General features: G+C 52.9%; 1 protein-coding gene across 1 annotated transcript; it reads right to left on the bottom strand.

The window, feature by feature from the left end:
* Positions 1-353: 353 nt before the first annotated feature.
* Slc25a42 (solute carrier family 25 member 42) lies at positions 354-10,091 on the bottom strand. The gene is made up of 7 exons (XM_021170557.3): positions 9,982-10,091; positions 7,714-7,819; positions 5,890-5,915; positions 5,288-5,454; positions 4,710-4,826; positions 4,168-4,319; positions 354-2,684 (listed from the first exon to the last, which is right to left on the bottom strand). The coding sequence occupies exons 1-7, from the start codon at positions 10,060-10,062 to the stop codon at positions 2,377-2,379; spliced, it is 957 nt and encodes a 318-aa protein (XP_021026216.1). The 5' UTR covers positions 10,063-10,091; the 3' UTR covers positions 354-2,376.
* Positions 10,092-17,417: the final 7,326 nt, after the last annotated feature.

The following is a 17,417-nucleotide window of genomic DNA, read 5'->3' as shown; positions in this document are numbered from 1 at the left end:
CCCAGTTGTGCGAGCACCCCATGTGATCATCTGTAAGTCTAGACTAAGGACCTGCCGGCCTCCTCCTGTACTAGGCATGCACAGTTATGCAAAGCACCCATACACAAAATGCTTTTTATAGTACCAAATAGTGGCCATGCAGTGGTGCTGTCCACCTCTAACCCCAGCACTTGGGAGGCAGAAGCAGAGAGGCCAGCCTGGTCTACAGAGCAAGTTCCAGGACAGCCAGAGCTACAATGAGAAACCTTATCTAGAAAAATTAAAAACAAAAGTGCTAAGTAGCTTGACCCCGTTTAGGGCTGAAGTTCATAGAGTGGGAGGTGGAGCCAGAGTTGAAGAAGTAAGAAGCAGGAGATATTTAAAATTTTATTAAATATACTCTGTTGGCACAAATCTTCAAAATATATAAACATTATATATAAACAAAGTGTCTTCATGGCATCAAAATAGAACTCCAGACTGGACAGTGACCACAGAGGAGGGCAGCCATAGAGCTACTGGACAGTGACCATGGGGGAGGGCAGCCACAGAGCTACTGGGGGGATATGGGGAAGCAAGAAGATCAGGAACCCAGGACACCCTCACTTCTCCTGCCCTGCTGGTTGCTTGATGCAGGGCTCAAGCCAACCATCTACATGGTGCAACCTACTGGGGTGACCCAGGAGCCTCAGTCACCTCCGGCCTCCTGGTAAAGGATGCCTAGACTCTCCATCCCAGGCGGGGAAGAGAGTAGCAGTACACTCACAAGAGGACAGTCCCTCTCAGCCACCAGAGGCTGCCGGGGGCGGGGGGGGGGGATGTCTGGGGATATGGTGGGGATGGCCCATCACCATCCACGGAGGCAGAGAGATGGCCGAGCGTCACAGGCACAAGGTACGAAATACAGAATGAACAAAGACTGCAGCAAGAATTGTAAATGCCCAGGGCTCGAGCCACCCTGCTCAGGTCCTGCATGTGAGATGGCTGCCATGCAGCTGTGGGAATCAACACCCAGATCACCTCTGAGCCAGAGCCGCATTGCATAGGAAGGGCAGGGGTTTTATGTGCAGTCCTGGGGCAGGATAACTAGAAACTAAAGGTAGGTGGGGCAGTGGTGGCGCACGCCTTTAATCCCAGCACTTGGGAGGCAGAGGCAGGCGGATTTCTGAATTTGAGGCCAGCCTGGTCTACAGAGTGAGTTCCAGGACAGCCAGGGCTATACAGAAACCCTGTCTCGAAAAAAAAAAAGAGAGAGAGAGAGAGAAAGAAAGAAAGAAAGAAAGAAAGAAAGAAAGAAAGGAAGGAAGGAAAGAGAAAGAGAGAGAAAAGAAAAAGACTAAAGGCAGGAGGGCTGCTCTAAGTTGGAGGCTAGCCCAGATAACACTCAGAAGCAGGACAGCCAGGGCTTCTGGCTGGGACTGTCTCAAAGACCCTAAATCAAGAACCCCAGACACCAGGAAAGGCAAGATTTTCCTGTGCCACCTAGGGAACCCGGGGGAGGGGGTGTTCTCCTTGTGTCAGCTGGCTGGTGGTCCCTGGATACCCCAGCCTTTCCCTGCTCCCCAGGTCATGGATACATCTGTACTCATTCACACAGGAAAAGCCACCCACCCATCTTTGGGCTTCATGTGGCCTGGCTGGATGACAGCCACAGAAGGCAGTTTCAAGAGCTTGAGCCCTACCTCCATGGGTGCTATGCATATAAGAAGCTTTGGGCCTGCATTTGGCCTGATTGGTGTACTTTGGAAGACACCCCAGATCAGTGATACCCACATGGGCATTTCCAGTGGGGTCTAAACTTGACACTCCTGCCTGGTGGCCATGGGGCCTCCTGGAAAAGTACAAGCCAGGTAGTTGGCAATGGTCAGGTGCAGCCCTCAGAAATAGGATGGGCACAGTGCTCTGGGGAGAAAGCTATGTGGGCAAGAGCAGCCATTTGTCACCTGGGAGAGGATAGGCAGGCATGGTGGAGGATTGAGGGACACAGGTACAACCACCACTGAGCAAACTGTGACCCTCCAGTGTGTGGCTTAAAAGGAATTGCTATCACATCTGTAGGCCAGGCACGGTCATAGCAAGAAGGGATGGGCTCTGAGCCCCGTGTGCCAATGGGCACTAGATCAGCAGCAGGTCTGAGGACACAGGGCCAGGAAGTGCAATTGACCCATTAGGGGCCTTTGGGTAACACCTCAGGAGACTCACCAGCCAATAGCAAGGAACTGAAGGGAGGGGACAGCCAAGATCCATCATCACAATGTCACACCCTGAGGGCCAGCTATGGGCCTACAGCCCCAAGTCAGGTCCCGCCCTCCTGCCCATCCTCAAGGTACCACAGGGCTGCGAGCACACAGCTGCATGCCCCTGCTCGAACAGCTCACCATCCACTGTTGTGTTAGCCTAGCTCTGCAGCCGGCGCAGCAGAATCTGCATGAGGTCGAAAGTGGTGAAGCTGATCCCCACGGCAATTGGGCCCTTCAGCCAGTTCATGCTCAGGCCCTTGTAGAGGCCCCGCACCGCGCCCTCCTCACGTACAATGGAGCGTAGCGTGCTCAGGATGGAGCCGTGCTGGTGGCCCGTGACACCTGCTGTCTGCATGCGCCGCCGCACCACGTCCAGAGGGTAGGAGGCCGACTGCCCGATAAGGCCAGCACAGGCCCCGAAGACCATGCGCTCAAAGGGGTAGGGCTGCGGGCGGCCACTGTACTCTGCAGGGCAGAGGGCACATGAGTGCCACACTTGAAGAAACTAAGGCCCCGCTTCCTGGCCACCCTTTCTTAGTTTTGATGCTGGGAATGGGACCCACACCCTAGCCTAACACAACACACACTTTGCAGCAGTGAGACTTACACGGTGGCCCAGGCTATCTATGTAGTAGTTTCCCCTCACCTATGGGGTACAGGTTCCCATTCTGCAGTTTTCAGTGCCCCATCATCTGTGGAGATGAATCCCAAGATTCTCCATGGATGCCTGGACCCTTAGAGTACAGGGCTATACAGACAGTTTCCTCCTACATGGAGGACGTGCCTCTGCCTGACTTCCGTAAGCTAATGAGGACTGTAGCAATGTGCAGGGACAGCTGTGTGAGTGTAGTCTCCTGCTAGGGACGTTGGGGCATCTACCGCTCCATCTAGTGCCCTAGCACAGCCCATACCACAGGAGAAGAACAGCCAAACATGCTGCTGTGGATTCTCAGATCATGGCGCCAGGGATCAACAACCTCCTGGTGCAGGTGCAGCACAGGCTCAAGGAACCTCTGATGACAGGTTCTATTGTCAGTTGGTGTTCTGTGGCAGGAGTGTCACTGGCTAGCCCAGGCTGGCCTCCACCTCCTGCCCTGGCCTCCTGAGTGGGACAGCAGGCATGAGCCAGCACACCCATAGACTGAAAGGGTCTCAGCATCCTGCACTTGTGCTGTGTGCAGACTTTCTTCTTGTCACTGTTGCCAGCTGAACTCAGTGACTACTGTGGACAGCATCTCCGCATCCAGGCGGTCTGCCTTACTGCCGAGGGTGAGCTGCGGGAAGAGCGGCTCTACGCCTGACTTGAGACATCACTGTGCCACTGCACAGAGGGGATGCAGGCACTGTGGACTAGGGGGCCTTGAGGGTCCAAGACACTGTCCACACACATTGAGGGTTTGATACATAGTCTTGTTAGGTAGCACAGGCTGGCCTTGAGCCTATAGCAATCCTCCTGCCTCATTCTCCCTGAACGCTCAGATCACAGGTACACCCACCACTCCTGGATTCTGAAGCCATCTCCAGAGTGCTACCCACAGTCCCAGTGAGAGGCTTCAACTGTTCTAGATTGTTAATGTTTAATGAAACCCTGAGGGGCTGGGGCTGCTGCCTGCCTGCAGGGTGCTTCTCTCAAATCCAAGAGGCCCTGGGTCTCATCCCTAGCACCTCATGCGTGTGAGAAGCAGGCTTGTGACCCCAGTGCTGGGGGGAGGAGAGTGAGGCACAGTTTAAAGTCTTGCTCAGCTACAAGGCAAACTTGAGGCCAGTTTGTGTTCCACAATGAATGGACACATGAAAGGTTACAGCCCAAGCTCCTGGGTCCCACTGGACAGAGGGTATCTTTGAATTGGGCTCTGGATCCCCGCCTGACCTCCTGTGTGGCTCTGGGTGATAGGGTTCACAGGGACAGCTCCCCGAGGCCCCATCTCTTCTCTCCATCTCCCCTTACCTCGGTGCAGGCTCTTCAGTGACTCGTACGTGAAGAAGCTGAGTCCCGCATAGGGAATGACACCCAGCACAGTGGGAGTGAACCCGAAATAGAGGGTCTTCAGTCCTTCCTCTCTCGAGATTCGGATGAAGACATGAAAGATGTTGCTGTACCTACGAAGACCATGTGATAGGGCTTGGTGCCCCATCTTGGAGCACCCCATCACTCCTCCTGTCCAGGACAAAGTGAAGGACTCCATGGAGATAGCACCACCTGCCCGGCCTCCCACACTGCAGTCACTCGGCTGGCCCCAGTGCCTTGTGCATGTGCCAAGCAGGTGTCCTACCCCTGAACCGCAAAGTACCCCAGGCTGGCCTCAGACTCTTAGAGATCCAACTGCCTCTGCCTCCTGAATGCTGGGATTAAATTCGTACACCACTATGGCCTGGCTACCCTTAAGTATCTTGTCTTTCTGGAACCCTGCAGAATCTCACACCCAGGACGGATCCCCAGCAAGCACCCTAGATACAGCAGCACCAGCATGGACCCTGGGGTAGACTCACATTTCCTTAGGCGTCACAGCCATCCTTGCTCTAACCAGGTCCAAAGGGTACGTGAGGGAAGCCGCAGTGGTTCCTGCCAAGGCGCCAGCCAGGAGGCGTGGCCATGGGGGCAGGGCTCTGTGGACAGGCAGAATAAGTTGAGACTTCGGTAGGTGCAGAGGATGCCTACACCTCAGCCTGGGGTACATGGAGCAACACAAGTCCCAAGAGGGTTCCAAGTGGCTGACCTTATGGGGTCTCTTAAGACAGTAACAAATGTGACCTCGTCCCCCTCCCCATCTGCAATAGTGAAATATCTTCCTTGAGGCTGGGGCTACATGGTGCCCTGCAATCTGGGGAATCAGATCTCAGCAGAAAAGTAAGTGAATGAGAGTTAAGGAGGCAGCACAGTGACTGAGGGAAGGAACAGAGGGTGGGGTGAAGGGGTAGGGAGTGGTCCCTCCTAGAGGCACGGTGAGTGAGGGCCGGAGCCTGGGTGAAGAGGGCATTGCATCAGGAACCCAAAGCAGGTGTGTGGGATGGATGGGGCCCTGTGGGGAGGGGCAGGACCAGGAGGGCAGGGAACCAGCAGGCCTCACTCTCCACGAAAGCCATAGTAGTGGCCCAGGATGCGCTTGTATTCTTCGTGTGCGCTGAACTGGATGGCTGCATAAGGAATCACTCGCACCATGGTGGCTGAGTTCCCGCGCCAAAGGCTGAGGAAGCCCTCATTGAGGTAGGTGAAGTAGAGGAGCCGGAAGGCCTCCTGGGGAAAACAGGGAGTCAGCACCTCTTTGCCATCACCGGCCCTGAGCACACCATGCAAGCAGTGCCCTCAACTGCAGAGAGGGTGGGTAGTGGAGCGCCCCTGCACCAGGCCTGCCCAGCTAGTAGCAGCCTAAGCTGTGATCAGCCACACTTCCTGCACCCTGTTCTCAGTCCCCCTCAAATGCTGGATGCTAGTGATTGACAGAAACAGGGGCGGGAGCTATAAGGCTGGTATACACCACATGGTGCTTGGTCTAAGCATTCTAGTTTAAAGGTAAAGCACACAGAAAGGTAGACTGTGAAGTCCCACCCAACAGGTGTGTTAGGATGGCAGGACAGTAGTCACAACTGTCCCAGGAAACCTGTGCCCAAAGTCTCCTTGGAAGCCTGCTCCCCCAGACCACCTGGTCCACTGGTCCCTCTAGCAGCTCACCTTGGCAGAAAATCTTTTTGAAGACACTGGAACAAACAAAAGCAAACAGACCATAAGATGTGACTGTCAAGCTCCTGGGTCTGCAACCCCAATACCCAGGGCTCTGGGGCCTGACCTGCACTTGGGGCTGGATGTGAGCAGTGGACAGGAACGCACTGGGTAGAGGATCCTTCCTAGGCCTGCCCTCATTCTTTCTTCCCCAGGAAGGGCAGTGGGGCCAGCACCTAGCAGCTTAGGACAGGCAGAGGCTCAGGCTGTGGGCCTGAGGGGCTGAGTATTGTGGACACTTGGGAGGGACTCCAGTTCACTGACCCTGTTGCCAGCAAACCTGGACCTCATCAGAACAAGTCCCAAGGCTGTCTGGGTCTGCCCTCTGTTCTCCAGGCCCGATCCCAGCACAGGTGCACTAGCACTTAGTGGTACCAAGGTTTGCCTCGCTCCACACTACATGATGTCTTCAATCCTATATGCGGCAGGGGGCTGAGCTACGTAGGCCAGAAGGATTTGATGGTGAGGAGAGGGTCTGGTGTGGTCAGTGGACAGCACCAAAAACCCCAACCCCAGTGTGAAGCCTCAGTACTTCTCTAGCCCTCAGCAGGAGATGGCTACCCAGGGCCTGGTGCCACAGCTGTGATCAGTCAGCAGGTGACACGAACTGTGTTTGTACACCGAGGTGCAGTAGCCATGGTTAGCCCCTCTCCCAACAACTGAAGGAGGCTGCCACCATTTGACCATCAGTAGGAAGCCCAGCCTTGCTCAGGCTTAGCGGGCTGGACACAATTTAGTAACCAGGGAGGGACATGGGCTCTAGGCTATGTCCCCCAAATTATATCCACATCCCCAGGGGTTCTCTGGGAAGGTGACTGGGTTTGGGAACAAAGGCTTTGTGGTGTGTGGCAGACTCAAGGTGCTAGAAGGTGCTCTACAGCAGTGACTAGTGTCTCTGAAGGACACAGGGTATGGTAGCAAACACAAGTGACCCCATGAAGAGACATGAGGTATCCTGTCCGTCTCTGCAGTAATCCTTGGCCCAAACTCCCTTGTCCCTGCGTCAGCCAAAGCAACCATCTCTCCCTTCATTCCCCACAGCGCCCCACCCTGCCCCCACAGATGCTGGCCTTGGGAGCAGATGAAAGGCATTCTACCCTAGCCTCCCCGTGGCCATAACTTGCCCTCCCTCCCCTGATTAACAACCAGCATTTCTCCAGTGCAGATGGCTCCTGCCCTTGAAGGAGGCAGGAGCCAATATTCTTGAAGTAACAAAAGCCCACTCTTGGGCTATGGGAAAGAGGCAATTAAGTGTTTCCAGACAGCTGAGACCAGTTTGTAAACTGTACTAGCTTCTGATAACAAAAGGAATTACGTCTTCCCAGGTCAGGAAGGTCCCTGTCCAGCTGCAGTTCTGTGCCCACCTCTCTGTCTGAACACTTGTTCCCAGGATGAAGGACGGCACTCCTTCCCCCTCCCAGCCATGCACTGCGGTACAAAGCTCAAGAGTCCCAGCTTGTGCACACTCCTATAGATATCTCAGGCCCTGGGTGAGAGCATCCCTAACCTGCGGGACAGAGAAGGCTTGTGATCCGTGATCCGAGTCAGATTGGTATAATAAAGATTCTCTTTGTTCTTGTATCAGACTGGCAATTCCTGGCAATCTCCTGTGCCATAGCACCCAGTACTTACTAGGTTGAGGCAGGAAGATTGCTGTAGATTCCAGGCTGACCTAGACTATAAAGTGAAATGTGAAGCCTGTCTGGGCTACAATCTGAGACTCTGTATTTGGGGTTGACGGAGAAGTGGGAGGAAGAGCAGTCGCACAGCTGTTACCTTGGAAGATGATCTTGGTCCGGTCCAGGGGGGCTACTGCTGTCTTGGCAAGCGCACCAGCCAGGGCTCCAGACAGCAGGGAGCTGAGCACTTGCCTGTGGTCTCTCTGCAACAGAACTCCGGGTTAACGTCTCAAAAACAAAGTGGTCAAGGCCTCATAGAGGCTGGAGGAGCTGCTCATCAGGGGACCAAGACCCAGAGATGCATCAAGTGCCTTTAATGTTTGTGTTCTCCTGTGCCCCTGTGTGTGTGGTGGTCAGAGGTCAGCATCCTTACCATTTTTTGTCTCTCAGTGGGCTCACTGACTCAGCTCGACTGAACGGTAAACAAGCTCCAAGATCCTCCCTTCTCTGTGCCTTCCTGCCCTAGTGTGGTTCACAGACACAGGCTGTCACGGTTCCATGTGGATACTGGGAGTCTGAATTCAGGTCCTCATGCTTGAGAAACACTTTTTTACTGACTGAACCATCTCCCGGCCCTTTTCTCTTGACTTTGTTTGTTTGTTTGTTTTGGGGTGGGGTCCCTCTATGCAATCATGGCTGGCCTAGAATTTGTTAGTGCAGAGCAGGCTGGCTTCATCTCAAGACTCTTCTGCTCCTGCCTCCTGAGCACTAGGGCATGTGCCATGTGACTGTCACATGTGCCACGCCAGGCATGTAACCATCATTTCCCCTGATTTGAGACAGACTGTCTTTCTTTAATCTTGCAATCCTCCTGCCTCAGCCACCCAAGTGCCGAGACAGCTAGTGAACACTGCTCTCCCCAGACCACCTATTTCACAGTCCTCAGCCTCAGTGCTGTCTGAAACACTGCTTAGCCATGTGTAGTCAGCTCTGGGGTGAGGGGGACAATTACCCCACAAGATATTCCAGACCATCCTTCCAACTTCCCAGTTTTCATGACTCCTGTGTGCAATCCCTGGTCCTCATCCCTACCCTTGTTTGTATAATTGTAGTGTCAAATTTTGGAGCCATCTTGGGGCGGGGATTCCTCTGTGTAGCTCTAGCTATCCTGGAACTCACTCTGTAGAACAGGCTGGCCTTGCGCCTCTGCCTCCAGAGTGTTGGGTTTAAAGGCATGTGTCACCATTGACCAGCTGAGATTTTTGCACTGAGTTTCAGGTGTGTGCACTGTGCCCAGCTGGTAGTTACCCCTGCATGGGGCGGCCATAAGGGTGGAGCAGAGCAGAACACAGCAGTGGTCAGCAGGGGGTAATGTTAGGGAGTGGTGGGAGGTGATGGAGGGTGTTCATGGTAGTGGTGCCCTTCTGTGGGTTCCTGGAGCAGCACCTGTCCTGGAAGACTCTGGAATGCAGATAGGCTGCATACAAATCCTTTGAATTCTGTCAGGCAGTCAGCTAGCCTCTGAAGGACTATGCCTAATTACCCCATTAGTGACCTCCAAGCTGGCCCTGTTGAGTGCATCCTATTGTGTCCGGCCACCCTCCCTCCCCCCCCCCCCCCCCGCCAGCAGTCCCTGGTGCCTCCTGTAACTCAGGGAAAGGTCAGGATGATAATAGATAGGGTGCTGCCAGCTCAGCCACTGACAGAATGGACTTTGAGACTGTTGGTGCAGCACCTGCCAGGACCTAGGGAGGCCCATGGGCTACGCTAGCCTGTTTGGGTCCACAGCGTGGGCTGAGCTGACTGCTGTGCTGTTGTTGAGGTTTTTGAGATGGGTTTTGCTTACAGTGCAGGCTGACTTGGAACTGGTGATCCTCCAGCCTTGGACTCCTGAGTGCTAGGGCGACAGTCTAGGGTGCCCAGCTCCACTCTCCATTTCCAAGGGCCTCGGGGATGAACCTGGCACCCCTGCTCTACATCATCAGCTCTCCAGTGCCACCTGCAGCTATGGGTAAGGTCTTGGCCTGCTGCCAGATGCTGGGCCTGGCCGGATTTGGGTGACACCTCATGCAGCAGGCACCTTCTTGGGACTCTTGCTCACAGTGAGCTCAGACAGAAATGGGTACCTGCTATGCATCATGGAGTGAGGACGGCAGGGACTGTACTATGTTCTGCTGATCCAATAGGGAACCCCAGAGATCATCCTACAGCAGTGGTTCTCAACCTGGGGGGTTGAATGACCCTTTTACAGGGGTTCCATATCAGATACCCTACATATCAGATATATTATGATCCATAACAGCAGCAAATACCAACAAGATAATTTTATGGTTGGGGGTCACCACAACATGAGAAACTGTACTAAAGGGCCATAGCATTAGGAAGGGTGAGAAACACTGTCTCCCAGGGAGACGTCACTACTTGCCTTTGAGGAGACGGCCCCGGCCAGGACGGCTTCGGCATCCTCTCGCAGGCGCACCGAGCCTTCCTGCACACCATTACCCATCCCAGGCGTGCTGGACAGCGGGAGGCTCAGTCCTGAGGAACAAGAAGGGCAAGGTGAGATGAGCTAGATTCAGCAAAATGGTGACTATCCAGCCAAGGGTAGCTGTTGACTTCTGAGGTCCATCTAGGCCAGCTCCAGTGGCCTTTACCTCATGTGACTCTTGGCTCCCCATCCTCATAAGGGTGAGTCTGAGGCCACTGTGCCCTGGGCTGACAGTTTCATCATAACAAACATCTTTCTTTTCTGTCACTTGTTCATGACCATCACAGTCTGTTTTTCTAAACTAGTGCTAGCAGATCAGAGAGGACACGAGGCTGGCTGAGGCCACATGGCAGGGAGGAGAAAAGTAGGACACCCTCTGACTATCACCATGGCAGGGAATGGAGGTCAGGGGACCTATATGCCCAGAGCTACCGACCGCCAGCACCCCCACCAGGCCAGGGTGGTCTAGACCCAAGAGCTCCATCCATAGAGATACTGAGAAAAGTATTATTTTCTCCTACACCAGCCGCCTGTTCCTGCAGAAATAAGTCGTGTGAAGCCTCGCTCCCTGTTTTCTTCCTGAAGATTGAGCCCAGCGCAGCCAGCTGTGCTCAGGCCCCACCAGCTCAGGCCATTGGCCCTCAGGGAAGCAGGGATGAAGGAACAATAGAGATGCTATTATGCACCATTGTTCTCTGAGGTCTCAGTTTTGTACCATCCAATCACCAGGCTTGGTGGTACAAGTCTATCACCCTACCAATTTGTGAGGCTGAGGCAGGAGGACCTGAGTCCAAGGTTAAGGTCAACTTGGGCAACAGTGAAAATGTAAAGGAGGAGCTGCTGCAGCTCAGGGGGAGAGCACTGGCCCAGAAGCCATCAGTGAGGGCTGCTGCAGCTCAGGGGGAGAGCCTCTGCCTAGATCACTCAGTGTGCCATCACTGGCCTAACATACTTGAAGCTCAAGGCTTAATCCCCACTGTGGAAAAAACATGGAATCAAACAGGACAGGAGTGTGGTTCAGTGGCAGAGCTTGTGTGTACCTAGTACATGGGAGGTCTGGGGCGCCATCTCAGAACCAACAAAGAAAGGTACAAATACATGAGATAATGTGACAAACCAATACACAGTACAATGTGGTGATGAGCAGCTGCAGGACATATCTGCAGCAGTAAGGGCAGAGATAGCACTGGTTGTGAAGCAGCACGTTCCTGACTCTGCCCTCAATATGGGCCTTAGCCTGAGTCCAGGAGAAACAGAGGGCCCAGCCCACTGTGGGTAGCTATCCCTGGGTGTTACAAGAAAGCAGGTTGAGCCGAGCATAGTGGCACACACCCTGAATCCTAGCCCTTAGGAGGTAGAGAAAGGTAGATCGCTGTGAATTTTAGGTCAGTCTAGTCTACATAGTGAGTTCTAGGATAGCCAGAGCTACATAGTATCACTCTGTTTTGAGAAAAAAGGAAGGAAGGAAGGAAGGAAGGAAGGAAGGAAGGAAGGAAGGAAGGAAGGAAGGAAGGAGCAGGCTGAGCAGGCCATGTGGAACAAGCCAGTAAGCAGAATTCCTCCACAGCCTCTGAACCAGCTCCTGCCTTCAAGTTCCTACCTTGACTTCCTTTTGTAATAGCCTGGGACCTGAGTTCTAAGCTGCTCTTGGTCATGTTGTTTATCACAGCAATAGAAACCCTAACAAGTATAATCATGTCACGTAGGGCAGCTCGCTCACAACCACTTGTAACTCCAGATACACCAATTCAGTACACCAACACCCTCTACTGGCCTCTGCAAGCACTTACTCACAATGTGGCATACACACATACAGACAGATATGTAGACACAAATAAAAATGAAATAAATTTTAAAATAAATAATATGGGCAGGAGGGCTGGGGGCATGGCTGAGGAGTGAAACTCCTTCCTAGAATCTCGAGGTGAGGAGCATGGCTCAGCAGCAAAGCTCTTTGTGGGCTGTAGGATGCTCTGGGTTCCACCCTAGTAACTTAAGAGAAGGAAAGGAAGGGGAGGGGAGGGGAGGGAAGAGGCAAGCAAGCCAGCCTGAGGCTGGGAGAGGAAACATAAATATGAGTCTGCAGGCGGCACCCTGAGGTGCTCAAGGACGATGGCTGGAAGGTAGAATGAGGACGCGTGGGTGGTGACCTAGAGTGTGTCTCCAGGATCCCATTCTGATCTGAACAGCTGAGTGAAGATGCTGGGAGAAGAGAGAACTCTCCTGGGCATGGAGCCCTAAAAACACACACAACTCCATGGATCTTCTATGGTGGAAGAAAAGAACAGCCTCTACAAGTTGTTCCCTGACCTCCATGCATGCACAGTGACACACACAATCCCTATACAAATACATGTAGTTAAAAATCTCAAAATAAATAAAAGTCCTCAGGGGGATGTGCAGGCTCTGAGAAGACACTACATTTCTCCAAGGTGCTTATGCATATGTGGATTTTGGGGCCGCTGGGGCATGGCTTACTCCTCTAATGCGGTGTAACCAGAGGGTTTTCCCCTTCTGCTATGTCTCTAAAACCTATCGCCCAATGGACCTGTGAGAAACAGGACACACATAATGGAGGAACCGTGGCACAAACATGTATCCTTGCCTAGTGTATGAGACTGAAAAAGAAGTTATTTCAAAGTTCAAATATGAGCTTACATAAAACGAGTCTGGAGCCAGGCATGACTGTGCACACCTCTCACCTCAAGAGGAGTTCAAGGCCAGCCTGATAAACATGAGACCATGTTTCCTTAAAAAAGGGAAGGAGGAGCCGGGCAGTGGTGGCGCATGCCTTTAATCCCAGCACTTGGGAGGCAGAGGCAGGTGGATTTCTGAGTTCGAGGCCAGCCTGGTCTACAGAGTGAGTTCCAGGACAGTCAGTGCTATACAGAGAAACCCTGTCTCGAAAAACAAAAAAACAAAAAAAAGGGAAGGAGGGAGTTTAGGGGTACACCTTTGTGGCAGAGCTTCTCATTTGTAAAGGCCTGGGTTCCATCCCAGAGGAATGATAGATGGACAGACAATATATAAATAGATGATAGGTGATGGATAGATAGATGGATGATAGAGAGATGATAGGTAGGTAGGTAGATGGGTGATTGGATAGGAAATAGGGTCAGGAATCATGAAATAGGTCAGACACTGTCTCTGAAACCCCAATGAGAACTGTGCACTCTGTGTCTAGCTTCTGAGTCCAGCTTCTGAGTCCAGACCAGCCCAATTCAGGGCTTTACTTGGCACAGTTGATGAGTCTGTTAGAAAGTGATGCTGCTTAGAAAGCCAGAGTGTCCTGAAAAACCATCCGGGTCTCACCAATGACACTACCAGCCCTATGCAGTGGTGACATCACCCACTCTGCAGCCTGGGCACCTGCACCGTCTGGGCATCCTGAGGGCCCAGCCTCACAGGACACAGCGCCCTCTCAGGGTCCAGCCCTTTCCTCAGCTCCTGTGTCTCCCAGGAGGAGTGACAACAGCCTGAGTTACTTGTGATGCACTCCAGAGGGCGAGCCAGAAGGACCACAAGCTCTAGACAAGCCTGTGCCACAATGACACCTTGTCTCATACACAGAACAACCAAACAGGTGAAAGGCTATTTCTGTCAATATTTACCCATGGATGCCTAGGCCAAAGCTCAGCACAACCCAGTGATGTGGGGCTCATTCCAGATAGCTGACTTCCAAGCTCAATTGTGTATTTCTCGGACTCAGTATGGAACTGAGCTACCTCCCAAGGAGGCCCGCTTTGTACAGAAAGCAGTGCTCGTGAACCACCGACCACTGTGCAAGCTGGGCTATGGGAGAGGCCAGAATGGGCGCCAAGGATGCAATGGCATTCCATGAGGACAGGGGTGGGGGGAGGGGGCTGTTGCCAGGCTACCAAGGGGCTGGAGAGATGCTTAGTGGTTAAGACTGCTAGCTGCCCTTACTGAGGACCTAGTTTGATTTCCAAGCAGCCACATGTTGGCTCACAAACATTTCTCACTCCAGTTCTAGGGGACTGGATACCTGTTTCTGGCCTCAGCAGACACTGTACACATGTGATGCACAGACATCCATGCAGGCAAAAACACCCACAGGCATAAAAATAGAAATAAAATAAAATGACTGTAATGCTTACTTACACAGCATGCAGTGCTGTAAAGAAACTAAATGGAGGCCCAGGCTGCAGCTTCACTGGTAACATGCTGGGCTGGCAGCAGGGAAGCTGCGGGCTCTGATGTCAGCACTACATAAAGACTGGTGCAGCGGGGCACCTGTCACTCCAACACTCAGGAGGCTCAGACATGCGTTTACCACAGGTTCAAGGGCGGCCTGGGCAACAGAGTGGGGATTGCCTCAAATGAATAAATAAATAAATGAACAAGTGGATGAAGTAGAGGCTAAAAAACTGTGAAGCCCGCAGCCCCTGAGCCACGCCAAGAGAAACTCTGGGGCTGAGTTTCAGATGTCTGTGGCTGTCGAGTGACTGGCCTGGTGACCCAGCTCCACTTGTAGCATCTTGCCAGCCCTGCCTTTGGGGCAGTATGATCACACCAGGACACATACAGAAGGCTGAAGGAGGTACCCTTCTATAGAGCTTTGTGCTAGCTGGTTTCCTAGGAGACCATCTAGGCAAGGCATGTACTTACCCTCATCAACCTCTCTCCTCTAACCAGGTCTCTGAGGCCTTTGGTGAAAGGGTGCCCTGGGCTTCTATGTTGAGGATGAGGATGGGGCCAAGACACATATACGGATAGGGTGAAAGAGCAGCTACTGTGTGCCGAATGCCAGACCCACCCTTACCTCAGCTGCCTTAGCTAGAGACTTCTAGGTGTGTGTTACAGATGGACAGTTGGGAATAAAACTCTGATAAGCATTCGCCTAAAAATCCTCCAGTGGGGCTGTGAGCATGGCTCAGGGGTAGAGTTCCTGTCTAAGATCTCTCAGTGTCGGGGGCTGGGGAGGCACATGGCTTAGGGGTAGAGCATCTGCCTAGACTTCTCCAGTGAAGGACTAGGGTGTGGGGTGGGATAAAATCTTAGGCTATGGATAGCTGTCCCTCCCCAGTACCCTAAAACCTACAAACAAAAACCAAAAAACAAAAAAATCAACCCTTCTGTATACGAGGAAGCTTTGGCCTGTTGGGAGGAAGGCGACAGTGATGGAGACTCCAGGTGGTTACTGGGGTACATGGTTGCTCACTTGTCCGCTACTGAGCTATCTTCCTTTCTTGTCAGAAGCTCAGCCAAGCCTTGCACTGGACTCCAAAGCAGCAGGAGATCTCTTACCTAGGGAGTCCAGCCCTGTCCTAGAAAACCACATGTTCCTTAATTAAGCCTTCACTTATCCCAGAGGACCATCCACAGGGTGGGAGTGCGGGAGTGGAAGACATGTCCATCAATTCCCAAACAGCTCGACAGAATATAACCCTGTCACAGGCAGTGCCTTGAGCAGTTCAGGACCCTGGATACAGGCCCTCCAGCATGCCAGGAGCCCCTCTCAGCTCCTGTCTCAGGATAAGGACACAAGTTAAGTGTCTGGATCACCAGGCTGACAACTGGTTAACCTGCTCCTGCTGTGGGCTCCTGCCACAGACTGCCTGGTAGAGGAAAGAGGATGGGGAAACCACACTTGAGGGACTGTAGCCAGGATTCCTATCCTTGGCATGAGGATACCCAAGCCTGTTGGCTTTCACAAGTCTGGAGAAAGCCAGAGGAAAACACCTCTAAGAGAGGATGAAAGACAAAGCTTGCATGATTTTTAAAGTCTTGGGGCAGGCAATAGCACTTAGTGGGGAGCCAACTTCCCAGCCTATGCAATGTGCTGGGCCCCATCTCCTGTGCTGCCTGTCAGCATGTACTGGGAGGCTGTTGAAGGAGGGTCAAGTCCAGGCTTGGGCTCTATATAGCCAGACTTTTTCTCAAGCAGTAATAGTCACTCTGCCCCGTGAGGCACAGACCAGGCCTTGCAGGCGATGAAGAGAAACAGATGAGCCAGCTGGTGTTTTGGAGCTCCTGTCCCCACACAAAGCTGTGTGGGGTTTGGCTAGACATGCCACGTCAGGACATGATGTGATTCCTGCACCCACACTGGGATGTGAGGACTCTGTAGACTGAGCCTCACCGTCTGTGAGGCTCTGATCCCCAGCACCAGCCAGTTAGGTCAAGTAGACAGTGACCCACGGTGACTTGAAAAGCAAACACGGAAATTGTCTACAAGAGCTGAGGGTGTAGGCAACTTGCTGAGCAGGCACCAGGCCAAATAAAAAGAGCATTGGCACTGAGCATGCTCACTGTCTCCTAAACAATACAGTGCTTATTTCTACACTGTCCTGTATACTGTCACTTAAGGAGGACACACTCAGGTTGTAGGCAAACAACGCTCCACTATACAGAGGGGGCCTGGGCTGAAGGTTTGGTGACTGGGGGAGGGAAGAAGGGCAGATGACAGTACTAGAACCAAGGCTCACACATAACAGCAGATGGCAGTGTTGTTAGTCTGTCACTGTAGTCGCAGCTGATGGGCTTTGTTGGGGATCTACTAGTCACTCCTTGTATCCTCCCCCCTTGGTAAGCATTTAGCAGTTACACACTACCCCAAACCATGCCCATCCTGTCTTCCTGGATCTATGTTGCCTCCTGTCTCCTCTCCTCTGCCTCTGTTGCTCAAGACCTGATGGCCATGAAACTCTGGCTGTGTATTATCCTTCTCCCAGTGCTGGACAGGTCAGCTGTACTCTCACAGTGAGCCCGGGAGAACACAGCACAGGGGTTCTGTCAGTGCTTGGGCCTTGACCTCCTTCCTGCTTAAGGTCAGGTCAACTAAGCATCTCCTATCAAGCGGCCACTCTGCCGCCTCTGTGCTCTGCTCTCTGGGGTCACTTTGCTCTGGGATAGGGTGAGGCCAGATGACTATGGAACAGAAAACACATGGACCTATACGACCCACATTGGTTTATAGGAATAGATATATCTTCTATCCTGTTTTTGTTGGTTGGTTGGTTGGTTAGTTACCCCCCTCAACTCCCATGAGACAGGATTTCTCTGTGTAGCCCTGACTGGCCTGGAACTCACTCTGTAGACCAGGCTGGCCTCAAACTCAGAAACCCTCCTGCCTCATGGGTGTCTGAAAACACAGTCCAGCTGCGTTCTCCTGCACTGCTCCACTCTGGTGGGTGAGGGCTGAGGGGGCAACAGCTCACAGGACAACAATGTCAAGGGGTCAGGTGAGGAGCACACACTTGCTATGGATTCCATCCTCAGCACCCTTTACTGTCAGACCCTAGCTACCTACCTGCCAGGGTAGTGGGAGGGCAGCCTGTCACCTGTGCCACTGCCTGAGGGCTGCAGACAGCCCCAACCCGTATGTGAAGAGCCACCTTCTTAGTGATGGT

This window comes from Mus caroli, unplaced genomic scaffold, assembly GCF_978045245.1.
Source record: "Mus caroli unplaced genomic scaffold, Mus_caroli_1 scaffold_10, whole genome shotgun sequence".
In the NCBI taxonomy this organism is placed as follows: domain Eukaryota; kingdom Metazoa; phylum Chordata; class Mammalia; order Rodentia; family Muridae; genus Mus; species Mus caroli.
This window is presented reverse-complemented; position numbering and strand designations above follow the sequence as displayed.

Excerpts from the sequence above, each read along its gene's own strand:
- Slc25a42 (XM_021170557.3), bottom strand. The coding sequence starts at position 10,062 with ATGGGTAATGGTGTGCAGGAAGGCTCGGTGCGCCTGCGAGAGGATGCC. Across the intron at positions 7,820-9,981 it reads CCGGGGCCGTCTCCTCAAAG|AGAGACCACAGGCAAGTGCT; the intron begins GCAAGTAGTGAC and ends GTTCTGTTGCAG. Across the intron at positions 5,916-7,713 it reads GACCAAGATCATCTTCCAAG|TGTCTTCAAAAAGATTTTCT; the intron begins GTAACAGCTGTG and ends TGTTTGTTCCAG.